The 26,478-nt window shown below is 51.4% G+C and overlaps 1 protein-coding gene across 5 annotated transcripts in view; it reads left to right on the top strand.

Moving 5' to 3' along the window:
- SULF2 (sulfatase 2) overlaps nt 1-26,478 on the top strand; it is a 140,775-nt gene that overhangs the window by 101,461 nt on the left and 12,836 nt on the right. For all 5 annotated transcript variants that reach the window (XM_049869892.1, XM_049869891.1, XM_049869894.1 and 2 more), the window contains 7 exons: nt 4,804-4,973; nt 10,382-10,532; nt 11,950-12,125; nt 14,552-14,680; nt 17,904-17,960; nt 21,020-21,152; nt 23,693-23,894. In XM_049869892.1, coding sequence (XP_049725849.1) covers nt 4,804-4,973; nt 10,382-10,532; nt 11,950-12,125; nt 14,552-14,680; nt 17,904-17,960; nt 21,020-21,152; nt 23,693-23,894 — 1,018 coding nt within the window. The remainder of the gene's footprint in view (nt 1-4,803; nt 4,974-10,381; nt 10,533-11,949; nt 12,126-14,551; nt 14,681-17,903; nt 17,961-21,019; nt 21,153-23,692; nt 23,895-26,478) is intronic.

Raw genomic sequence — 26,478 nt, forward strand, 5'->3', positions numbered from 1 at the left:
GAAACCTGCTCTCCCACCTGCCCCCAGTCTCCTCCCATGGCCCACCAGGCCCTGCGTTGTCACACCCTCGCTCACCTCTCCAACCCCCTTCCCTGCCACCTCCCTGCTGTCCCCACAGCCCAGAGTACTTTCCTACCTGGACCCCGGGACTCACTGCTTCCTCCACACTTTGCTCCATGGCCTATCCCTGGAGCAGCTGCCCTGGCCCCCCTGCTAATGTCACTCCATCACTCCCCAGCCCCCTGCTTCATTCTCATCTCGGTAATGAGAATGTGAGCACCACAGCACAGGGACCCACTGCCATACCCCCACCCTACGGGGAGCCTGGCACCCTGGGGACAAGCACCCAACCTAATATTGTGCATAAATAAGTGCTTTTAGCAACTAGGAGCAGCAGGAGTGAGGCGGACAGGCCCCATTTTCATCTCTGGCCCCTAAGACACATGACTCATGGCCCCAGACCCCACAGGGCACCCAGCCCTGCCCCTCAGACAGGCTCTCCCTCTCTCCTGCCCAAGAAAATTGCCTTGCTAATGCCAACCTTTTTTTTTTTTTTTTTTTTTTTTTAATGACAACTTGAGCAAAACAATGCTTTTGCCTAGAGCCACAGGCTGGCGAGCTCCTCAAACGCCTCCTGAGAAAGTGAAGGCACTGGAGATGGGGTGGCTGCAGGGAGGACGCAGAGGCTTGGCGAGTGGGCACGAGAGGCGACATGGTCGAGGAATGACGTCCAAGCAGGGTTTCCTAGCCCCTGGCTGTCTCCCAGCTGTGGCTTCTAAACTCTGGGCAGGAGCAAAATCCCCGGAACACTCATCTCACTACCGCCCTCACCAGAAATTCTAGCTCCTGAATACAGAGGTGGGCCCCCTGGGGCTGAGGGGCTGGTGGGGCAGGGGTAAACAGCAGGCCTGACCCAGGGCTGAAAGAGGCAGAGCAGGTGACTTTTCATGGTCTGTCAGCCATTCTCCCAGGTTCTAGAAAATTCACCTAGCAGGTTGCATGGTCCTCCCACCTACCTCCTTTCGAGCTAATGACTCTGAGTCCCTAACTGCTTCCTCATGGCTGACCCAGGCACCCTGAACTCAAGTTGTCAAGAACTGAACTCAACATGTCACCTATCACCTAGACCTTCTCTTCCTCCTCAACTCCCCCTCTCTGCACCCTTCACCCACTACCCAAACCAGAAACCAGTGGTGCAAAGGACACAATCAATGACCCTGTCCTACCAAGTCAGCTGCCATCACCACATTGCCACCACCAATGTGACAGGCCCCTTTATCCTTCACTCTGGACTTGAATCAGGTTCTGTGGCCAAAGAGATGGCCGCCCACCCCTGGAGTCAGGGCGGTGTTACCTCACCCTATGCACATGGATGGATGGGGAGGAAGCGCCTTCCTAAGGAAAACACAGGCTCTGTGACCCAGATTGGGGAGTCCAGTTGATGCTGGATAGATGTGAGCATCAGATGTCATTACAGATGCCTCAATGCAGCCAGAGGAGATGAGGGAGTGGCCTTTGAAGGGTGGGGAACCAGGAAGGGGGAGGAGGGTCTTAGACATGCAGACATTCTGCCACCACCAAAGCTGTAATAATGTCAGCTATGTACAAAGCACTGGGTCAAGGGCTTTACGTACATTAACACCTTAAACCCTCATAACAGGCTTGGGAGGCAGGTACAATAATCAGCCCACACCTTCTGAAAACCAAACCTCACCCAGGCTGTAGGGGCTGCTGCTTCACCCCTCATTGCTCTCCCTTTCTATGCCCCCACCCCCCAGAGGTAACCAGGATCCTGAGATGGGTGCTTATCATTCCCACACATTCCTTTATTCCCTATGCAGATATCTGGAAACAATACATAATATTGCTCAATGTGTTCTTAGACTTCATATAAATGGAATCATATACATATCCTTCTACAGCCTGCTTTTCTCACCCAATATCGTGTCTGGAAGATTTATTCATGTTGATATGTGCAGCTCTGGTTTGTTCTTTTCCACTGCTGTATCATCCCATTGTGTGAACAGACCACAATTTATTTGTCCTCTCCAGGGAATGAATGTTAATATGGCTTTAAAAAAAATAAGTTTAGTCACAACCAAACAGACATATATCTGGGGAAATCAAATAATAAAGATGGGTTTATTATGGGGGAAAAAAATGGAACAAAAAAAGAATAAGAGACTGGTTAAATAAACAGTGGTGATCTGCCCAGTGAATTACAATGCAGCTAGAAAAGGATGAATATAGATTTTACTGGTATGAAGGAACTCCAAGATGTTCTTACAATGCGAAAAAGGCAAGGTGAAAAGCACCCTCTGGGTATGTGAAAAAGGTGAAAGTGTGAGGGCGAGTAGGATCAGAATAAAATGCACAATCTCTTGTATGTATGCAGATATCTCAGGGGGAAAGCCCAAGGAAGTAGTCACACTGCTTTTCTGGGGTGGGGCTGCTGCTGGGTGGTTTTGGGACAAAAATGGAAAAACTGTCACTATGAGCCATTTTGTAACTTCTGGATTTTGAAATATATGACAGTATTACCTACTAAACCAAACCCCATTGTCGTCAAGTCAATTCCAACTCATAATGACCCTATAGCTATGACCAAAGGTTCATAGCAACCCATAAAGATTACAGCCTAGAAAACCCTATGGGGCAGTTCTATTCTGTCACGTGGGGTCACTGTAAGTCAGAATTGACTCAATGGCACTCAACAACAATTAGTTACATTATTTTAAGAACTTTTCTAACACCTTTAAATCATGCTCCTTCAACTATAGCAGCAGCTCTTAGTTTTATGTGATAAGTACAACAATGTAACATGTCATATTATTTTAATGTAATAGGTTCTACAATAGCCCTCTTTTAAAAATCTTTTTTATACCAAAATTAATTGTAAAATATAGTCAAGGAAAAGTATATAAACCAGCAAGTGACCTCTTCTCTCCTCTTATCCCAGCCCCCAATTTACACTTTGATATCTATCCTTCTAGATTTTTCCTTGGTGCTCAAAAATATATGAGGTTAGGGATGTCACTTTTCCCCTATACCCTGCTGCCTCCATCCTCCCCACACACACAAAAATGAAAATAGACTGCTTCTGGATTTGACTGTATAGCTTGTTCTTTCCCCTTTCCCTTAACAGTATATCTTGGACAACTTTCCCTGTCAGTAACCACAGTCCTACTGTCTTTTTAATGCATGTGTAGCATTGTGTAGTATGGAAGTGGAACAAGTTAATTAACCATCCACCTATTGCTGGGCACTGCAATATGTTTTTGCTTTATAAATAATACTGCAATGACCACCCTTATGCACACAGATATAGCTTATGAGTGTGCCTGTAGAAGTGTGTCTGTAGATGTATGGGTACATCGGTAGTACTTTACGCCAGAAGCTTCTTCACCCTTCCCATCACTGTTTTTTCTCTAAAATAGTATTATCTCTTTTTGAAAGTGGTAGTTTTGAACAGAGCAGCTTCTATGAAGCAGAGGGTAAATTTTGAGGATTCATTATCTTTGAGATAAAAGCAGCTAAAGATTTACTAGTTCAAGAAGGGTGTAGGAAACGCTCAGCTTCTCTGCTGAGCTTTTAAAGCCCTCAATTTCTGTTTCCTCCAACTCTTCTCTCCTCCTGCCCCATATCTAAGTGGGCTCCTCACTTTTCTAATGGAGCCACACATGCCTTTGTTTATGCTATCCCCAAATTTCACCTACTGATAATTTACACTGCCCTCTTTGTTTCTTGAACATATGGCAAGCTCATTCCTGCCTTGCAACACTTGCTTTTGCTGTTCTTTCTGTCTAGAACTCTTCCTTTAGGTCAGTGATTCTCAATCCTAGATGAAAACTGGAATCACTTAGAGGCTTTTTAGAAATTCTAATGCTCAGACTGAACCACAGACCAATCACAATCTCTAGGGGTGGGTCCAGGCATCCGCAAAGCTCCCCAGGGGACTCAAGTGGGCAACTGAGTTTGAAAACCAGTGATCTAGATCTTCCCATGGCTGGCTGCCTTTCTCATCATTCATCTCTCAGCTCAAATGTCATCTCCACAGAAAGGCCCTCCCTGACTGCCCCAGCTAAAGTATGCTCCCCCTCCTCAGCTCCCAGATAGTCTTTGTTACATCTCCCTGATTTATTTACTTCATCTTTCACACCCTGTCACACCCATCTTGTTTCTTTGTTTACATGCTTGTTCCCACCCCACGCCCACCAAAAATAGATGCTCAAGGAAAGTAGAGAGGTACTCATTCTACACCGTGGTATCCTAGGGCCTTGAAAAGACTTCAGACTTAGGAATCAAGACTCAGAAGTCCTGGCTTCAACATTTACCAGCTGTGTGACAGTGGACATTTTGCGTAACTTCTCTGTGCCTTAATTTTCTGTTCTAGCAAACAGGGATTATCATTGTACCTACCTTCTAGGATTATGTGAAAACTAAATGAGTTAATAGGAGCAAACAGAAGAGTTCCTGCCATACCATAAGTACTCAATCGTGTTATTATTTTTAACATTCATTATGTATGAATGATACAAGGTAATTCCTCTCCTGTCCTCCCTAACCCCTTCTCTGCATTATTTTTCTCCATGGCATGTAGCACCATATGATCTTACTTATAGTTTATTTGCTTATTTGTTATTGTCCGTCTACCCCCTGCACCACAAGCTCCGTGAGGGCAGGGATTGTTGTCTGTTCTGTCTGCTGCGTCCCTGATGCCTAGCACAGTGCTTGGCATGCAGCAGGCACTCAGGACAAATGCACATCTCCTCATGCCATCTCCCTGTCTCTCCCCACCCCCAGGATTACCTCACTGACCTCATCACCAATGACAGCGTGAGCTTCTTCCGCACGTCCAAGAAGATGTACCCTCACAGGCCAGTCCTGATGGTCATCAGCCACGCAGCCCCCCATGGCCCCGAAGACTCAGCCCCCCAGTACTCACGCCTCTTCCCCAATGCGTCCCAGCACATGTAAGCATCTGAGCCTGTGTGTCAGAGCCACTGGTTGGCATATGGGTGGGAGGGACAGGCTGTGATACAGTGATGGCATAGCTGTATCTCATGCCTTCTCTTTAATCTTCCTGCTTTAAAGACCCTAAGACCGCACTGCTCATCTCAGGGGAAATGGGGCACAAACCCAGGCAGCCCAGCTAACACACCAAAGCAGGAAACCAGAGTGGTTAACATGTGATTCACATCTCCCTCCAAGAGGTCTGTGGGTAGAACTGCATTTCGGGGTAACAGGTTTTCTTGGTAATCCTCTGTATTTTATTTTATACACTTGAAAGTATTCCTCAAGGGAGGGTGCATTGCTTGACCAGACTACTAACATATTCCAAACACTTAGTGAGCTATTGACTATGTGGCAGACTCTATGCTAAGCCCTTTACATTACATCAAATCCCCAAATACTCACAATGAACCCTGGTGTATTCTTCACCTATTGCAACATAACAAATTACTCCAAGACTGAGCAGCTTAAAACATCAAACACTTATTGTCTCACAGTTTCTGTAAGTCAGGAATCTGGGAGTGGCTTGGCTGGAAGGTTCTGACTCAAGAGAATCCCAAGGTTGCAGCCTAGGTGTCCAGTCAGCTGCCCTCTGAGGCTTGACTGGGACTCATTCACATGGCTCTTCCTCACCATGAGCTTCCTCAGGTTGCTTGAGTGTCTTTACGACATGGTAGCTGGCTACTCCCCGAGCAAAGGATCCAAGAGAGAGAGGCCAAGATGGAAGCCGAAGTCTTTTATAACCGAATTTTGGAAGTGACCTACCATCACTTATGCCATATTCTATTGGCCACATGATCCTACAATGTGAGAGGGGACCACACAAGGATGTAAATACCAGGAGGCAGGTTCTCAGAGGCTGCCTGTCACACTTGGTATTCCCGTTTTACAGATAAGGAAACTGAGGCCTAGCAAGGTGAGGTAACTTACCTAAGGTCACCCAGCTGGTACATAGCAGAGCCAGGATCCAACCCACCCATCTGTCTGCCCCCCGCCCAGTCCTTCTCCACCCAGCTGGCTATTCAGTCTTCCTTCTGCATTTCTCTGCTCCCAAAGCAACCCCCGCTTAGCAGCAACAGACCCATATGCTCAGCAGCCCTTACTGTGACATTTCAGGGTGACAAGGACAGGGCAATTTGGAGTCTTCCTGAATATTCAGGGTGTTTAATTTTCATTACAATCAGGATGCAACGCCCTCCTCACCCACCTCGCTGTAATTACTTTCTGACAGCGCCCAAGTGGCTCAGAGGGAGGAATGGTGGTGTGTTAACCTTCTGATCCCTGGTCTGTGGGGAGAAGGATTTGACAGAAGAAGATGAACTGCATTCCGGGGCCGCAGCACCACCCTCCGGTTCCCCGGCCACCAGCACCGCCCCCTGCATGTCTGCCTGGCCCCTCCCACCCAGGCCACTCTGCTCTCCCCCCAGCCTGGCCTCTCCGCCACACACACGCTGAATCTGAGGGTGGCGGTGTGGCGACTCAGTCCTAGCTAGGGGACAAGCCCAGGGTGGACACTTGCTGCCATAGCATCTCCTTTAAAAGAGCCTCCAGCTTCACCCTGAGCAGCCCCGGCATTTCATGATGAAATTGTTTGACATTGCCTGCTCATTTATTTCCTCTTTGAAATGAAAATTACAGAAATTGAAAATAAGCAACGCCTGCTCTTACTTACCCAGAGAAGCCACCTCCGCCTTACTAGGGCTGGGTTTGGAAGGCTTTCTTATCTCTGGGCTATAATCATTTCCAAAACACAACCGAAAAAAAGAAAGTTCTGCAGCTGGGCTGTTTAATTATGGCAGTCAAGGAGGGGTGAAGAGGGGCGGGGCCTGCTCGTCGGATCCAAGTGCCAGATCTTTCTGCTGGGAGTCTCTTCTCCCATCCCCGCACCCCGACCAAGCCCGCCCCTGCCCTGCTCTCCTTGGGGCAGCCTGGCAGAAGCCCCTTTTATCCCCCTCACACAGACACACAGGCGCGTATACACATGCACACAGATGTGTGTATACACACGCACACAGACACATATACACACAGATGTGTATATGCACGCACAGATATTGCAAACACAAACATGTACACACAAGCACACTGACACATATGCAAAGACAGACACACAGACACACCAATGCATACACAAAGACATACAGACGTGCAAACACACAGACACATACACACAAGCATACAGACAGGTATGCAAAGAGATACAAATACGCAGACATGTATACACAGACATGCATACACAGGGACACGTGCGCACAAAGATACACATCCAAACACACACAGTCACACAGACACACACCTTTGGCAGTGTGGCATCTGGGATGTGGGTTTATGGGCCTGTCCCTTTGTAACCCCAAGGGAGAAAGTGGGCTCAGAGCCAGGCTGGCTGGCGCTGGTCACCTCAGGGCAGGGGGTCAGGGTCCTGCACTAGCGAAGGGGAGCATTCTCCTTCAGGCCCTTTGTTGGACACAGCAGACATTCCTGGGATTCTTGAGGAGGTGTGGGTTTCCCATTTTTGTTCCTCCAGCAGCCCAGTTCATGTGAAAATGCCGACACCCTCCCTGGAGAGCCAGCACCCGGCATGGGCCCCAGGCAGAAACCCAGGCTCTGAGTCCTCTGGCCTCCAGATCCTTCTCCCAGAGTCTCAGGGAAAGGGCTTAAGAGACCATCCCATAACAACTCCTGACAACTCCCCACTGGCTGTTGAGGCCACACACCCCCTTATCTTCTAACAGATTCAGGGATGGTGGCTAAAAATTACATCCTGGAACCTGGGCCCCTGGGGCCTGTGAAATGGTTCTTCCACCCCACTGGCCATCTCCAAGAGCATCTCTGTGTACGACCCCTGCCCCAGCAGCCCCCTTCCAGTTCCTCAGTGCGGGAGCCCAGAGGCAGCGGTGGACGGGTTCCTGGGAATGTTCTAGGCTTGGGTCAGGCCCTAAGGCCGTGGCTGGGAGGGCCCAGTTGGGACCAGGGCAGACTCAACAGCAGGAAGCTACAGATCCACCAGGGACTCCAACAAAGTCCAGAAGGAGCCTCTGAGCTGGGATTCACTGCAGCTTACATAACAGCCTCCATAGCTGTCAGGATACTGAGAGCCGCAGCGTCACAATTTCTACCAGGAGAGCAAGAGAGGTTTGGATAATCCAGAGGCCCTTAAGGCCCTGAGGGGGCGGGCAGGAGGGGAGTTTTCTCCCCTCCCCTCACTCCTCCCCCACTGAAGCCCCTTGCCCACTAATACTCGTTTTGAAAACCTTTCATCTTCAATCTGTGGAAACCCAAACTTTATTCTCAGCTTTGACTGGGGCAGGGGTAAGATTCGAGGAAAACCTAGCCCTTGAGTATCTTCTGACCCAGTGCAAGGGACGCCCACGTGTTAGGGGGGTTTATTTATTTATTTATTCTGGTGAACATACACACAACAAAACACACACCCTTCAAGAATTTCTACGTGTCCAATTCAGTAACAATGGTTACATTCATTGAGTTGTGCACCTTTCTCAACAACCTTTTCCAAACTATTTCACCATTTTTAACACAAACCTGTCCCCCCCTGCCCCAGCTTCTCATCCATCCTTTGAAGTTGCTGTTGTCAATTTGATACATACAGATAAGTCTCTAAAAGAGTGTAACGCTTCGTGCAGACCTTTTCTAATTAGGCTAAACTCTCGTTTGGTTCAAAGATGACTTCAGGCAAAGTTTTGGTTCAGCTTAAAGATTTCCTCAGAGTAAGAGTTTCAGGGGTCATCCAGTCTCAGTGGCTCCAGAAAGTCTAGATTCCGTGAGAATTTGACATCCTGTTTTCCTCATTTTCTGTTGGAGGTTTTAAATAAAGCATTTCCTATCAATGGCGTGCCCCACCTAGGGTACCCCACACGTTGGTGGGTTTTACAGTCGCTCAGATCCTGGGGCACGGTATGGGCTGGGGTGACAACAGCCTTTGTTTTGCTCTTGGTTTGGGATGGAGTGATCCATTTCTGGAACCTTCTGGAAACAGTAAGTTCTGAGGCTGTGAATTGAACTGACGTGTGTTCTTGCTGCTCAGTCCTCCAGCAGAAGCACCATAGATGTGAGGGTCTCCAGACTGACCCGCACGTCAGCGGGCACTGATGGTCATACAGCAGGGAGGCTGACCCTGTCAGCTCCAGAGGGTGGACTGTGAGAGGTCGAACCCCAGTGCTGTCTTTGGCAAGTTAGTTCACCCCCCACCCCGGGCTTCAGTTTCCTCATTTTGCACACAAGGAGAATAAAGCCAGCGGCCGCACCTAGGACTGGTGTGAGAATTAAATGAGACAATATAAGACAAGCCCTTCGAACCACACCCACACCTGGTAAGAGCTCAGGGACTGTCATGGGTATCATTCATTTGTTCATTTGTCATTAATAATGACATTTGGCCCCATGACATGAGTCACCGGGTCCAGTGGCTCCCCATTCAGTGAGGCCCTGGGCAGGTCCCCAAATCTGTTTCCTCTTTGGTAAAATGGAAGAGTAAATTGAAACTGGAAGGATAATGGTGACGATTAGATTAAAAACTGGGGCATGTCCCCAACACACTAGAGGCCACCCTCACAATTCCCACCATGTGTGCACGGCTAGGATTTACTTCATTTTTACATCTATTAGCTTTTTCTTTAAACTAAACCTATTTTAAAAGGAAATTTTGTAGCCCTACCTTAACCACGGAGTCCCTGGGTGGTGCGTACCATTAATGCGCTCGGCTGCTAACCAAAAGGTTGGCAGTTCAAGTCCACCCAGAGGAGCCTCAGAAGAACGGCCTGGCGATCTACCTCCAAACAAAATCTACCGTTTTGAAAACCCTGTGGAGTACAATTCTACTGTGACGCACACCAGCTCCACGGCGACTGGTTTTTGCTTTGTTGTGTTCTTTTACTTTAACCACAAAAACCATGTCACTTGCCATTAACCAAGGTAACTGGAAAATAAATACAGTGAACACAAGCAATGCTGTTAAATTATAGTTGGATGCTAGTGCCTGCTGAAGGCTTTTTAAACTTGAGCCCTTCCCTTCTTTAAAGAGGGCGACTAGCAGATTCGAGAGAGATGTTCAGGAAAGCACCAAAGCAAGACTTTGGCCTGGATGTGATGCGAGGTCTGGGACAGCCAGCTTTCTCACTTTGTGGTTCAACGTCATTTAATGCTGTACGGATTCCAGCCTCCCATGCACAGCCCACGTGGAGGAAGCCTGGACTAATGGAGAGGAGCCTGCTTAGAAGGACCCCTGATGCCCAGTGTCCACTGTCCCCCAAGTAGCTGCAGAGACAATGTAGGGTGGCCCAGGTCCCCTGTGGCCTCACCACTCTGTGTGTGTGTGTGTGTGTGTGTGTATGTGTATGTGTTTGCCCGACAGCACGCCGAGCTACAACTATGCGCCCAACCCGGACAAGCACTGGATCATGCGCTACACGGGGCCCATGAAGCCCATCCACATGGAATTCACCAACATGCTGCAGCGGAAGCGCCTGCAGACCCTCATGTCCGTGGACGACTCCATGGAGACGGTAGGCCGCCCTCCCACCATGGCCTCTTCCCAAGGGTTGCTCGAGACCCCTCGGCCATGGCCAGCCCTGAGCCATCCTGATCACTCACCATTTTCCAAGCATCATCAACCAGAGAGGAATGGAAACAGAAGGCAGAACAGGAAGGCACTGTTCAAGGCCTTGCAAAACAGCATGGAGCAATGCAGACAAAAACCTCTTCCTTCAGGAATCTATATTCTACATTTGTGCTGCCCAATACGGTAGCCACATGTGGCTACTTCATTTAAAAAAAAGAAAAAAGCATTATCGAGATACAGTTCACTCGTTTACATTTACAATTCAGTGGTTTGTAATGTATTCACACATGTGTAACATCACCACCATTTTAGAACATTTTCTTCACCCCAAAAAGAAACCCCACACCCATTAGCTATCACCTCCCACTCACCCCATGCCCCCAGGCACAGGCAACCACTAATCTCCTTTCTGTCTCCATAGGTTTGCCTGTTCTGGACATTTTGTATTAATGGAATCAGACAATATCTGGTCCCTTATGACTGGGTTCTTCCACTTAGCGTAATGTTTCCAAGGTTCATCCATGTAGCATATGTATCAGTACTTCGCTCCTGGATCATAACCCATTGTATGGATTTTATTTACCCATGGCTATTTAAATTAGTTAAAGTAATTTTAAAATTCAGTTCCTTGGTCTCACCAGCCACATTTCAAGTACTCAATAGCCACATGGACTAGTGGCTACCATCTTGGACAGCCCAGATGTAGAATCTACCATCACAGAAAGCTCTGTTGGACAGCATAGATATAGAACATTTCCATCATCCCGGAAAGTTCTGTTGGGCAGTGCTGTTCTAGATCACAAACTCCTGCCACAGGCCACAGTCCATATTCATTCATCCATTCAACTAACATTGAGTGCCAGAGCACATGGGTTACAGCAGGGAGCAAAATGACAAAAATCCCTGCCGTAATGGAGCCCTGGTAGCACAACAGTTAAGTGCACAGCTGCTAACCTAAAAGTTGGCAGTTCGAATCTACCCAGTGACTCCACTGGAGAAAGACCTGGTGATCTGCTCCTGTAAAGATTTCAGCCTAGGAAACCCTATGGGACAGTTCTACTCTGTCACATGGGGTCGCTATGAGTTGGAATTGACTTGATGGCACCGAACAACAGCAATATAAGTTGATAGCAGTGCTGTGAAGATAAGAAAAGGGAGGAGGTGACAGGCAGTGACAGGAGGTGGAGTACTGTTTCATATGTGGTGGTCCCAGAGCCCTCACCAAGGTGTCAATTGAGCAAAGACCTGAAGGAGGGGAGGAAGGGGTTTTGGGATCTCAAGCACCTCATCAGCCCCTGGTCAGAGGTGGGCAGGGCCCCCCACACCCTGACCCCTGCCCGCCCCTCCGGCCTGTGTTGCAGATTTACAATGTGCTGGTGGAGACAGGTGAGCTGGACAACACCTACATCGTCTACACCGCCGACCACGGCTACCACATCGGCCAGTTCGGCCTGGTGAAGGGGAAGTCCATGCCCTACGAGTTTGACATCAGGGTTCCCTTCTATGTGAGGGGCCCCAACGTGGAGGCTGGCTCCTTGTAAGTGTGTCACCCCTCAGATCCTCACGTCCCCAGGGTGCCCCCAGCTCAGCACAGATCAGAGAAAAGCAGGTCATAGAGCCTCAAAGCCCGAGTCACCCCCTGGGTAGCGCACAGTGTGGAACAGTGATTACATCACCCGGAGAGGATTCAGAGGTGCTCCTTACCCCCCTGTCAGGGAAGGAGAGGCCCAGAGCCGCTAGCACCTGTGAAAACAGACTGCCTGTGCCTGGGCGGAGTGCCAGGAGGCCCAGCCAGTGGAGTAGCACTCTGATTTCTGTCCTGGGCTGGGCCATCATCAGGGCTGGTGGCTGTCAGGGCAGCACCCGCCACCGCTGCTGAGCCGGCAGCTGAGTATCACAGAGATCAGCTGAGCCAGCCCCGGGGCGGTGGCACAAAGGGAAGGCCTCCCCACCCATCCTTTCTGAGTGTCACGTGGGCAGTGGCCCTCTGCCAGCACCTCTCCTTGGGCTCACCTCTGAGATGACACCTCCCAGCAGCAGCTCTGATCAGCTGGGATATTACGGAGACCAAGTCGAATGGGTTTTTTGAAATGCAGATGATCACTATGAAGACTGGTCTGGTCTGGCTGGCCTGGCCTTCGTCAGGGCCCAGACACGTGGACACACCGCAGCCGCTCACACAGCTGCTGCAGAATCCTTCCTGAGAGGGCTTGGACAGTGTGGTGGATTCCAGACCCAGACTTCCTGCCACTCGGGGAAACCTCATCGCCCCGCTCCCCGCCTTTGGATCTCAGGGTCCCCACCTGAAATAATAGATAAAAATAATAGCTCAGGTGTCTCCAGCACTTCTTCTTCAGGCCCCAGTCTGAGCACCTTGCATCCATATAACTCACTGAGGCATGCCAACAACCCTGGAGGTGGCTGCTATTACTGTCCGTGTTTTATACTCAAGGAAACAGGCACAGAGAGGTTAAGTGCTTGAGGTCACACAGCAAGGAAGGGAAAGAGCTGGGATCTGAAGCCCCACAGTTTCCCTGCTCCTATCCATTCTGCCACACTGCCTCTTAGAATCCTCGAGCTGCCCCTGCAAAGAGAGAAGATTTGACTTAATATCCACAGAGGGCTGCTCAGGAGTCCCTGGGTGGTAAAGATGGTTCAAGTCCACCCAGAGGCACCTTGGAAGAAAGACCTGGTGATCTACTTCCAAAAACCTCACCCACTGAAAACTCTAAGGAGCACAGTTCCACTCTGACACACGAGGTTGCGTGAGTCACAGTCAGCTCAGTGGCAACTAGTGAATTCACTGGTGGAGGGCTCTCCCAGCACGACATTGCAGGTCTGCCTTGGAGTCTGTGATCTTGTTCATAGGACCCAAAGCCACACCCCAGATGGACAAGAGAAAGAGGATGCTAATAATGTCAGGTTGGGGGCTGAAGATATATGGTACATTTGTCAGCTTGGATGCCTTTGGTTGCAAGCAGAAATGACCCTCAAACTGGACTAAGCAAATAAGATAAAAGGAATGCATTGTCTAAAGTAACTGAAAAGTCCAAGGATATGCTGGCTTCAGGCATGGCTGGATCCAGCAGTCACATCATGACCTCCAGAGTCTCTCATTTCCCATTTCTCAGCCCTGTTTTCTCTGAATTGCCCTCCTTCTCAGGCAGGTGTTTCTACTATGGTGGCAAAGTCAACAGCTGCAGACTTTCAGCTGTCCAGCTCAGGAAACCAAACACTTTGAACAGCAGCCCTGAGGCCGACTCTCATCTCATGGGAGGAACATGCCATCAACTTTGCCATATTCTGTTGGTTAGAAGCAAGTCTCGGTCAGGCAGGGGAAGGAATCACACAAGGTGTGAACAGCAGGAGGTGGGAGCCGTAGGCAGCATTTACGTAGAGTGTGTCTGCCACAGGCCTTCTTGGTAATAGCTGAGCAGAGAATTAAAGGGGGAGGTGAAGTGCTACACTGATATTTGGAGAAGAACATTCCACACAGAGGGGACAGCAAGGAAAAAGGCCCTGAGGCAGGACTGTGCCTGGCATGATGAGGAACAGCAAGAGGGCCAAGGTTTGCTCGGAGGCTCAGAGGCAGGTCCAGGGGAGGGTTCAGGGCAGGGATCAGGGAAGAGTCCGGGGGGGGGGTCTGAGTAGATACCTTTGTTCAGGTCATGGTGGGCAGGGAGGGCATTGCTGGCAGGAGACCACCAAGCAGAGGCCAGCAGGGATGAAAGGGCGAAGCCTGGTCACCGGCACTCTGTGGTATGGTTGGAGGGCACAGATGGTAAGGGGGTGAGCAGAGGGAGGGTTCGGCTGAGTCTGGGGCTTAGAGGGGAGCTACTGAGGGTTGTGGTGCAGGAGTGACTGGCCTAGAGACCTTCTTCTCCTCCCGGCGCCCCCTCCCAAGCAAGGCCAGGCACCACTGCCCAGGTGACCGAGTCCCTGCCCTCTTCCCTCCCTCCCCAGGAACCCCCACATCGTCCTCAACATTGACCTAGCTCCCACCATCCTGGACATCGCAGGCCTGGACATCCCCGCAGACATGGATGGGAAGTCCATCCTCAAGCTCCTGGACACGGAGCGGCCAGCAAACCGGTGAGGAAGGGGGTTGGCGGGGCTGCAGGGACAGGTTACGGGGCTCCCAACCTGCGTGGACTCCCAGCCAAACCACGGGAATCTGAGAGGGTGGGGTCTCTGAGAGTCAGGAGCTGGGGCTCCTGGGTCCCCCCATCCCAGCCACTTACCTGCCATGGGGAGGAAGGGATATGGAATATGGCCTAGGCAACCAGCTGAGGATCCTCCCAGCTAATGTTCTATGAAATGTGAAATAATAAGAGCAACAACGATGATAACAAGAGCTAACACTAATTGCACACTTATTGTGTGCCAGGCTCTGTTCTGAGTACTTGGCAGGGGGTTATATCACTTTCATCTTTACAACAACCCAGTGAAATGGGCGTTATTATTATCCATATTTTGTCCCAGTTTGGAAAGGGAATCCCAGAGAGGTCAAGTGACTTGACAGAGGTCACACAGTCTGGACATGACTGTGGGCATTCAGGCTCTAGACTAGAGGCTACACTATTAGACACCGTGTTCTGTGGCTTTAATGCCGGATGGTGTGATGCGAACATATTCCTAGGTGTCCTGGGAGGCAGAAAAGGGAGCTGAAAGTGAGCACAGGTGGAAGACGAGCTGAGTCTGGAAAGCAAGGGGGCGCAGCCACTGGTGTGGAAGCAGCGACATCTGGTGGCCAGCGCTGGAACTGCCCACCAGCTCATTGACCCCAAGGCTCTGACTCTTGAGCCCCATCAGGCACCTCCTTAGCTTCAATTCCTCTGAGGCTCCTAGAGGACCCAGCCCTGACAGCATGGCTGTCCCCTTCTGGCTGCCCTGTAGGGAAACACCTCCCTTTAATCTCCTCCCTCCGATGGTGAGGCTTTGTGAGTCGTCTGTATACACAATGGACATGTTTGAGGGCTGGGGCACTGGCTTCGGAATCAGGACACCTGAGGGGAAGGGGCAGGATGGAAGCGTCCTCTCCCTGTCTCAGAGCCCCCATCTGGGACACGGAAATGACAGAGGGAAGTCACATGGCACGTACACTGAAATCACCCAAATCCTAGTAAGAGATCCAAGACGAAGATCCTCCCAAAACACAAAGTAACTAACCTGGAGTCAAGACAGCCACTTCGTCTGGTGCTGAGCTGAAGAGAATGCAGTCTCTGCCGGCACGGGGCCGGGGGTCGCCGGGCTTCCGGGGAGACACTGAGTCATCAGCACGGGGGCCGGGGGGTCGCCAGGCTTCCGGGGAGACACTGAGTCATCAGCACGGGGGCCGGGGGGTCGCCAGGCTTCCGGGGAGACACTGAGTCATCAGCACGGGGGCCGGGGGGTCGCCAGGCTTCCGGGGAGACACTGAGTCATCGGCACGGGGGCTGGGGGTAGCCGGGCTTCCGGGGAGACACTGAGTCATCGGCACGGGGGCCGGGGGTCGCCGGGCTTCCGGGGAGACACTGAGTCATCGGCACGGAGCCGGGGGTCGCCGGGCTTCCGGGGAGACACTGAGTCATCGGCACGGGGGCCGGGGGTCGCCGGGCTTCCGGGGAGACACTGAGTCATCGGCACGGGGGCCGGGGGTCGCCGGGCTTCCGGGGAGACACTGAGTCATCGGCACATACGCCTGTGTAGGCAGTTTGGACCTCGTAGTTTCTGCCCTCTGCGCTGTAAGAGGAGTCTTTGGGTGGCGCAGATGGTTAACGTGCTCGGCAGCTACCCTAAATGTTGGGGGTTAAAGTCTACGCAGAGGTGACATGGGAGAAGGTCCTGGCGACCTGCTTCCAAAACTTCAGCTCCTGAAAACCCTGTGGGCACAGCTCTGCCGACACACTTGGGGTCGCCGTGAGCTAAGTCAACTCTGTGGCAGACGGTTTTGCTTTATGCCTTTAAGAGGGCAGTGGTGGCTCAGTGGTGGAATTCTCACCTTCCATGTGGGGGACACAGGTTCGATTCCCAGCCCGTGCACCTCACCCCTAGCCACCACCCATCTGTCAGTGGAGGCCTGTGTGTGGCTATGATGCTGAACACGTTTCAGTGGAGCGTCCAGACTAAGACAGGCCAGGAAGAAAGGCCTGGTGATCTCCTTCCAAAAATCAGCCGGCGACTAACACCAGGGATCACAGCGGTCTGATCCTGCTGTGTAACACCAGGGATCACAGCGGTCTGATCCTGCCGTGCAGACTAACACCAGGGATCACAGCGGTCTGATCCTGCCGTGCAGACTAACACCAGGGATCACAGCGGTCTGATCCTGCCGTGCAGACTAACACCAGGGATCACAGCGGTCTGATCCTGCCGTGCAGACTAACACCAGAGATCACAGCGGTCTGATCCTGCCGTGCAGATTAACACCAGGGATCACAGTGGTCTGATCCTGCCGTGCAGACTACCACTAGGGATCACAGTGGTCTGATCCTGCCGTGTAACACTAGGGATCACAGTGGTCTGATCCTGCCGTGTAACACTTGGGATCACAGTGGTCTGATCCTGCCATGCAGACTAACACTAGGGATCACAGCGGTCTGATCCTGCTGTGTAACACTAGGGATCACAGCGGTCTGATCCTGCCATGCAGACTAACACTAGGGATCACAGCGGTCTGATCCTGCCGTGCAGACTAACACTAGGGATCACAGCGGTCTGATCCTGCCGTGCAGACTAACACTAGGGATCACAGCGGTCTGATCCTGCCGTGCAGACTAACACTAGGGATCACAGCGGTCTGATCCTGCCGTGCAGACTAACACTAGGGATCACAGCGGTCTGATCCTGCCGTGCAGACTAACACTAGGGATCACAGCGGTCTGATCCTGCCGTGCAGACTAACACTAGGGATCACAGCGGTCTGATCGTGCTGTGTAACACTAGGGATCACAGCGGTCTGATCCTGCCATGCAGACTAACACTAGGGATCACAGCGGTCTGATCTGCTGTGTAACACTAGGGATCACAGCAGTCTGATCCTGCTGTGTAACACTAGGGATCACAGTGGTCTGATCCTGCTGTGTAACACTAGGGATCACAGCGGTCTGATCCTGCCATGCACGGGTTACCATGAGTCGGGGCCGACTGGACGGCGAGTAACAGCAACAACGTGCCCTTATACCCCAGCCTTGGGGGAAGAGGCAGCTCTGCTCTGAATGTGTGAATGTGTGTGCATGAAAGCCTTCTGGGGACCGAGGCTGCCACTGTCCCTGAGGGGTGGGGAACCTGCAAGGCCCCCATGCGGATGAGAAGCTGGAGCTGTGCTTTCTTCCAGGTTCCACTTGAAAAAGAAGATGAGGGTCTGGCGGGACTCTTTCCTGGTGGAGAGAGGGTAAGTGCCCAGACTGCAGCCACCTTCCTGAGTGCCAGGTCCCTGGCATCAGGGCCGAGCAGCACCTGGGCACCCCAACTGCCAGCCAGGAACCGCCCGGCAGCCCCAGTGCCTCTGTGGTACATGAAAGACCCTGCTCTCAGGGCAGGAGAAAGAATATCACTGTCCTTGTACCTCCCAAAGGGGACTCGGGATCTGTGTCCAAAACTCCCTTGGCCCAAAGGAGCCCTGGTGGTGCAGTGGTTAGGCACACAGCTGCTAACTGAATTGTTGGCAGTTGGTACCCGTCCATGGCAGAAAGACCTGGCTATCTGCTCTCATAAAGATTACAGCCTAGGAAACCCTAGGGGCAGTTCTACTCAGTCTTATATGGTCACCATGAGTCAACTGACTCAACAGCACCAAACAACATGGTCAACAGAGAGTTTGCATCTGGAGGCCCCACCACCCTGAAGGCATGCTTCGTCGCAGCCTGGGCAATGTCTCCAGTGTTCCTGAATTTATCGCCAGCTCATACAGTTTAGGAATTTTCATATAAAATCCCAATTGTATATGAAACCAGGAGATCTGGCCGTGCTGGACCTATCCCCCACTGCTCCATCGTCCGGGTCTCTAGAGTTCCCACCTGTCCGCCTCGGTCATTTATGTCCCTGTTGCCGTATGAGTTCACCACCTCTGGCTTGAAAACCAAGACAAAAGCCTACACACCTTCAAGCCGAAAGGACGCTTTCACCAAGCCCCGTTAGTGCACAGGAAAAGTGGGGGGACCCAGCCCAGCCTCTGGCCCACCCAGGACTCATGGGATGGGGCACAACTTCTGATGAGCAGGTAGCAGGGGTGGGGCCCGAGGTTCAAGGGTAGAGGGCAGAGGTGAGGCAGAAGCCAGGAAGGTGCTGCCTTGGGGCCTTTGCGCTGGCCATGCCTTCTGTGAGGAACTCTTGTCCTTACCTCCCTCAGGTCTCTCTCAAATGCTACTTTCTCCATAAAACCAAAACACCAAACCCATTACCACTGAGCCGATTCTGACTCATGGTGATCCCAGGGGCTACAGAGTAAAGCTGTTGCATGGGGTTTTCTTGGCTGTGATCTTTAGGGGAGCAGATCTCTAGGTACTTCATCTGGTGCTGAGCTGAAGAAAAAGCAGTCTCTTCCAGCATGGGGGCTGGGGAGGGTGCTTGTCGGGCTTCCGGGGAGACATTGAGTCATCAACACATATGCCTATGTAGGCAGTTTGGACCTAGGTTCTTGGGGTGGAGTGTTTCCCACTGCCCAAAACATTCTAGAAACTGAAAATACAGCAAAGAACAAAACAGGTCAAAATCACTGCCCTAGTGGAGTTTATATTTGAGTGATGAAAGACAGATAATAAACAAAATAAATATGTAAAATATATAGGATGGCAACAGGAATAAGTGTTGTGAAGACAGATAAAGCAGGGAAGCGGGGTGGGGAACAGGGGAGATGGGTGAGGTGGGGGGATTCTAATTTTAAACAGGAGAGCCTCATTGAGGGAGTAAGTTTGTCCTCAACTAGCCTAAAGATCTATGGAGCTCTGGTGGCGCAACAGCTAAGTGCTGCCAACCAAAATGTTGGTGGTTTGAACCCACCCAGCGGCTCCACCAGAAAAAGACCTAGCCATCTGCTCTCGTAAAGATTACCACCAAGAAAACCATACCAGGCAGTGCTACTCTGTCACATGGGGTCGGTATGAGTCAGAATCAACTCATCGGCACCCAACAACTACAATAACCTAAAGGTTGGTGAGTCAAACCTACTAGCAGTGCCATGGAAGAAGTACCTGGAGATCTGCTCCCATAAAGATCACAGCCAAGAAAACCCCATGAACAGCTCTACTCTGTAATACCTGGGACCATCATGAGTCGGAATCGACTCGACGGCAATGGGTTTGGTGTTTTAGTTTTAATGAGAAAGTAGCATTTGAGAGAGACCTGAGGGGGTAAGGACAAGTGTTCCTCACAGAAGGGATGGCCAGTGCAAAGGCCCCAAGGCAGTACCTTCCTGGCTTGTTTGGGCTCCCAGAGGCCAATGTAGCTGAAGGATTTGAACAGTGGGGAGCCAGAGGCACGGGGCTGGCAGAGTAAGGCCCTATGGGTCTCCTGGAGTAGGCAGGAGGTACCAGGCTGACTAAGGCCCTGTGGGGTCTCCTGGAGTAGGTGGGAGCACTGGAGGGTAGTGATAGGAGTGACATGGTAGGACGTGTGTTCCTGGGTCCCTCCAGCTGTGTGTGGAGAGCAAGGGTGGCAACAGGGAGACCAGGAGGCTCCTGAAATAGTCCAGACCAGGGTAGACCAGGCAGTGGCTATGGAGAGGGTAAGAAGTGGCCCGATTTTGGATACATTTTGAGGGAAGAGCCAACAGGATTTGCTGATGGACGGGATGGCAGGGAAGGAAAAGAGGAGGATGTCGGAACATTTTTGCACCTGAGAGAATGGAGTTGCCATTCACTGCGGGCAGGGAAGACAGCAGAGCAGCAGACTTTGGAGAGAAGCTCAGTTCTAGAAACATGAGGTTTGTGTCCTCCTGGTGTCATAAGCGGGAGTCCCTAGGTGGCCCAAATGGTTAACATGCTCTGCTCTTAACCGAAAGGTTGGAGGTTAGAGTCCACCCAGAGGCACCTCGGAAGAAAGGTCTGGCGATCCACTTCCAAAAAGTCAGCCATGAAAATGCTGTGGAGCACAGTTGACACGCATGGGGTCACCATGAGTCGGACCTGGTGGTGGTGGTGGTAGCCGAGACCCAGTCTGCAGTTGGATGGGCATGTTTAGAAGTCAGGGGAGAGGGCCCAGCGGAGAAAATAAGTTTGCAGTCACAGTAGATGGCGGGTGGTTCAGCCATGAGGCTGGAGGAGATGACCATGACGAGTCTAAAGGAGGCCCAAGGGCTGAGCACCGGGCATGCGGAGTTCCCCCCAAAGGCTGCCGAGAACCAGAGGGAGGCGGGGACAGTGGGGACCACAGAGTCCTCAGCCGACTTTACCTCGGGGGCAAAAGACCAGGTTGCTGTGGGGCCAGCCCTGCCCCTCTGCTCTCTACCCACAGCAAACTGCTCCACAAAAGGGACAGCAGTGACAAGGTGGACGCCCAGGAGGAGAACTTCCTGCCCAAGTACCAGCGTGTGAAAGACTTGTGTCAGCGCGCTGAGTACCAGACAGCCTGTGAGCAGCTGGGACAGGTGAGGAGGCCTCAGTGTGCGCTGGGCCAGGACTAGTCCCTTCCCTGCTTTCCTTTCCTCCAGACCCTCCCCTCCCCGAACTGCAGCCCAGGCTGCCCCAAGGCCTGAGGAGGCCCAGTGAGCCAGCAGGCAGGGCCCGAGTGTGGCACTGAGCTCCTGTGTGACACCCAAAGTGCCTTAGGTGGGATGCAGGGACCTCCTCGTGAGAACGGAATGTCTTTCAGCTCCCTTCAGTCCTGATGGTGTGGGGGAAGTCTTGTATAAGTGTGGCTTTAAAACCTGCTGCTATCGAGTCAATGCCGACTCATAGTGACCCTGCATAGCTCTTGTCTAAGCCCTGCTGATCCCTTTTTAACAGAGGGAGCAGGCAGCCCCCATGGTTAAATAACTGTTTTCATTGGATTCACTTTTACAGTATCCTATTTGTGGCTGACTTTCCAATTATAGGAATGATAAGAAGTTGCCTTTCTTAATAAATGTAAGTTTTAAGAAGAGAGATGTTAAGGAAATAATGATCTGGGTAGTATTCAGAAAGAACAAACACCATGGTTGATGTTTGGGAGACCCAGAACCAGGGTTTCTGGGGCTTGGAAGGCTGAGGTGGGCTTAGGAGAGGAAAAGGAAGGGCACAGGACCCTGTAAAGACACAGTACGAGGCTCAGAGGTGAAGGGAGGGCAGAGCAGATGAGCAAGGGGTGCCGGAGGTGGGAAGAGCTGGGCCTGGCCTGACCCAAGGGGCATGGTAGGGGGTCCTGTCTCCATCCCTGGGCTGGGCTTGGAGCTCTTCCACAGTGACTCGGGCCAGAAGCTGTGTGCCCATTTCACCAATGAGAAAAGGCAAATTAGAGCCTGTCCTCAACTGATGGATCACAGTTGTATTCTGACCAAGACTTCAAACCAGTTCTTCCCGGTTCAGTCGTGGCTGAGGAGGCGACACCGGAACAGACCCAAATTGTAAAAATGTGGGTGACCCGGAACCATAAGCAGTACAGGAAAAATTATGGACCAAAGCCCTGCTAGAAACTTAATCTTCCTGTTAGAAATAAGGGCAGCGTATCAGCATTTTCCAGACTATCGGAGGGCAATGCTCAACCCAAAGGAGAAGTATGCCAGTGGTGGGACTGGGGCACCAGAGCTAAGCCAGCAGGGAGCATGCCAGCAGAAGTCCTGACCCTGGACTTCCAGCCTAAGGCTCCCCAGCTCCAGATGTCTGCCCCTTAGTGGGACCTGTGAACAAGGATGCAGTCAGCCCCACTCACCAAACTGCCCTCTAAGTGCCCATGGCCACGTCCTCACTCACCCTGTGCCTCCCCTGGAAGGTCTTTCCTTGCATCCAAGCCATTCCTTCTGTCCGGTTTCAGTGCTTCCCTTACGGGTCCCCCGCTCCTGACCTGGGGCATGCTCAGCCATCAAGAATGCCCTTGGTACCTTTTCTGTACGAGGGCAGTGGTGGCTCTGTGGTAGAATTCTCCCCTTCCATGCAGGAGACCTGGGTTCAATTCCAGCCACCGCCCCTCATGCACAGCCTCCACCCGCCGGTCAGTGGAGGCTAGCATGTTGCTAGGAAGCTAAACAGGTTTCAGCAGAGCTCCCAGACTGAGATGGACTAGGAAGAAAGGCCTGGCCATCTACTTCCAAAATCCAGCCAATGAAAATCCCATGGATTAGAACACAATAGGTGAATCATGAGAAAAGGGAAAGAATGTGGAACAGACCTTCAAAGTCTTAGGGAACCCAGACTTACTGGACCTACTGAGTCTGGAGGAGTCCCCGAGACTATGGCCTTAGTTTTTCTTCAAACCTTGAATGGAAACTATCCCCTGAAGTCACCTTTAAACTAAGTAACTGTTTAGCCCAAAGAGTAGACTGTCACCCTTGAGTATTGTGGGGTTTTTTTTTTTTACTTGTTTGTTTAATTATCTATAAAGACCAAAGTGTCAACAGCTATTCTGAAGCATAGATGAGAAGGTTGGTGGGCAGGGAGTTTAAATAAATGGAAGTGAGACAGCGAGAACAGATAACGAGAATGCCGACGCGATGTGAAGAACGTGACCAGCGCCACTGATCATTATGTCTAGAAACGGTAGAATGGGAGTGGGTTTTGCTGTGTATATTTTCACCAAAAATAAAACCCTGTGGATCACAACAGTCTGAGCCTCATCCGATCCTGGGGAGGCGGAGAAATAGGCAGCATTTTGTACCATTGTGCGTGGGGTCGCCGCGGGTCAGGGGCCGACTTGACAGCAGCTAACAGCAGCAGCAGCAGCTGTCGTGTAAGACTGGATGTGGGGAGCCGACGGAAACAGGTAAACCAGGGAGGGGAGGCTGCTGAGAGCATCGTGTTGGGAGAGGATGGTAACTCTGAACAGCGGCAATGGAGAGAAGCAGAGGGATTTGGGAACTGGAGAGTGGAGAAATTGGTCATATCTGGCTATGGCATTGAGAGGGAGACCCCTGGGCCTGCCTCGGGCAGCTGGATGATGGGGGGCAGACAGCAGGCCGCTGTGGCCTTGGCGTCTGGAGCCTCGCTTGTCTTGCAGAAGTGGCAGTGTGTGGAGGATGCCACGGGGAAGCTGAAGCTGCACAAGTGCAAAGGCCCCGTGCGGCTCGGCAGTGGCGGCAGCAGAGCCCTCTCCAACCTGGTGCCCACGTACTACGGGCCGGGCAGCGAGGCCTGCACCTGCGACCGCGTGGACTACAAGCTCAGCCTGGCCGGGCGCCGGAAAAAGGTCTTCAAGAAGAGTAAGCGCTGCAGCCGGGGTGAGGCGGGGCGGGGCGGGGCGGGAGGAGAGAGCCACAGCCCCGTAGCCCCATTCATTCATCCAAACAATCCCACCAACAACACTTACTACCAGTGCGGGGGATTGTTCTAGAATATCCTAGGATGTTGCTGGGGACACAGCACACCCCGTTCACTCTAATGGGGAAGAGGAATAATAAGAAATAGGATGACTTAAACAGCAATGGGGGAAAGGGGACAAGGAGGGACTTGTGAAGGGTGAGGGGCAGTGTCATGGGAGGTGGAAGAGAAGGTCACCTTGAGGAGGTGAAACGTGCGTTCAGCCAAAAGATGAGCAGAGGTGAGGAGAGAGTTCCAGGGCAAGGGAACAGCAAGTACCGGAGGCCAGGAGAGACCTTGGCAAGGTTACGGAACAGCAAATAGGCCTAAAGAGGGGAATGGAAAGAAGACAGGGTCAGATCATTCAGGGTCCTTTAAGGCAGGGGAAGCATTTGGGCTTTTGTCTCCATGCGGAATAGGAAACTACTGGAAGGTTGTAAGCAATTGTTTAATCTGATTTATACTTCAAAAAAACAAAAAATAGTCCCCTTATTGTTAGGTGGAGACTGGATTTGGGTGAGGTCAGTGCTGGGAATATGGAGATTGGTTAGGGGGTGAGAGCAGAGGGTGGACGAGGATGACAGCAGAGCTGGGAAGGCTGCCAGGTGCAAGGACTTGGTCTTGGTGAGGCCTAGCTCCCTCTAGGGCTGGGCAGTGTCCCATGCCACCTATTTCTCTGGTCCCTTGACTCCAGGACCAAATGAAAAAACCAAACCCACGGCCAGCAAGTCAGCTCCAACTTAAAGCGACGCCACTGGACAGGGTAGAACTGCTTGCTCCATAGGATTTTCTAGGCTGTAATCTTTATGGAATGGAAGCGATCTCCAGGTCTTTCTTCCATGTCACTGCAGGGTGGGTTCAAACTGCCAACCCTTAGGTTAGTAGTCAAGCACAAACCATCTGCACCACCCAGGGACACTGACCCCAGGACAGCCAAGGCTAGTTAGGTATTTCAGTGTCAAGGGACAGGCTTGGTGGCTTCCTCAGTAGTTCCTCCAGCCTCTCCAGCCCCAGCCAAAAACACCTTCATTACAGAACTGACGAGTCTCTCCCCATAACGGCCTGGCTCCTGCTGCAAACCCCCATCATCCTTCCTCAAGAGCTGATTAGCAAGTACGAAGCTAATTTTTTAGCTGAATAAAATTACTGCTTCCCAGATTGAATTATATAGCTAATATCTCCTTGCTTCAGTGTGTGGCACAGTAGATAATCTTTAAATAATACAAGAACCTGCAACTCAATTAAGCATTTTTTTTTTCTCTCCCTAATAATGCTTAGAGGAATAAAAAATGGCACCTAAATAGCATGAGACTCAGCTCAACCGTGGCAGTAAGTCCTCACACAAGGACAGTGTATGTCAAAGCTACGTCACAACAGAGACAGGGAAAGACAGGGTCACAAGCCAATTTGGGGACTGAAGCCCCCTCTCGTGGCCCAACATCTTCCCTGCTACAGGAACAGGCCAACAAGACACTCTGTGTCCCTGTTTTCTGAGCAGACAGCCCAGAGCGTAGGGATTTTCAACCAGGGGCGGTTTTGCCTCCCTGGCCCTGAGGACATTTGACAATGTCTGGAAATGTTTTTGGTTGTCACAGCTAGGAGTGGAGAGCTACTGGCACCTGGTGGGTAGAGACCGGGGATGCTGCTAAACAACATAACAATGCACAGGACAGCCCCACAACAAGGAATTATCCAGTCCCAGACATCAGTAGTGCCGAGGCGGGGAACCCCGTCTAGAGCAGCAGACCCCAGCCCCCCGATCTCTGGGCTCCAGGCTCTTTGGTGTGGGGAAGGCAGGCCAACCAGCCAACCGAGAACAGAGAGGTGACCCAGACACAGGGATAAGAGAAGAGCCTCTGGGGGGTGGGCCCAAGTGGCCTGGTGTTTATTCATTTACTCTTCCAACAAATCTACAAGGGCCTACGAAAGTCCTGGGTGGTGCAAAATGTTCGCGCTCAAGGACTAGCATAAAGATTGGCAGTTCGAACCCACCAGCAGCACTGCAGGTTACGTAGGAAGCTTAGGAGCGGTGAGTTTATGTTAATAGGGGAGGAACAATTCAGAAAAGGAGGGTGAGAATGGTTGCACAACTGGAAGAATGGAATCAAACCCTGGTGGCATAGTGGTTCAGTGCTACGGCTGTTATCTAAGAGGTCAGCAGTTTGAATCTGCCAGGTGCCCCCTGGAAGCTCTATAGGGCACTTCTACTCTGTCCTACAGGGCCGCTATGAGTCAGAATCGACTCGACGGCACTGGGTTTTGGGTTAATCAACATCTCTGAGTTGTACATGTAGAAATGGTTGAATTGGTGTTATGTTTTGTTGTGTATATTCTCAAGAACAAATTTTTAAAAAAAGAGCTGAGCACGGAGCAGGAACAGGCCTCCGACCAGCCAGAGAGCTCTCACTCTATCTTACATAGGTAGGCCGGGCAGCTCAGAAGCCCAGTGGGAAGAATAAGATTGGTGAGTCCCAGCTGCAGAGATGA

The sequence above is a fragment of the Elephas maximus genome, chromosome 25 (genome assembly GCF_024166365.1).
Source record: "Elephas maximus indicus isolate mEleMax1 chromosome 25, mEleMax1 primary haplotype, whole genome shotgun sequence".
Classification (NCBI taxonomy): Eukaryota; Metazoa; Chordata; class Mammalia; order Proboscidea; family Elephantidae; genus Elephas; species Elephas maximus.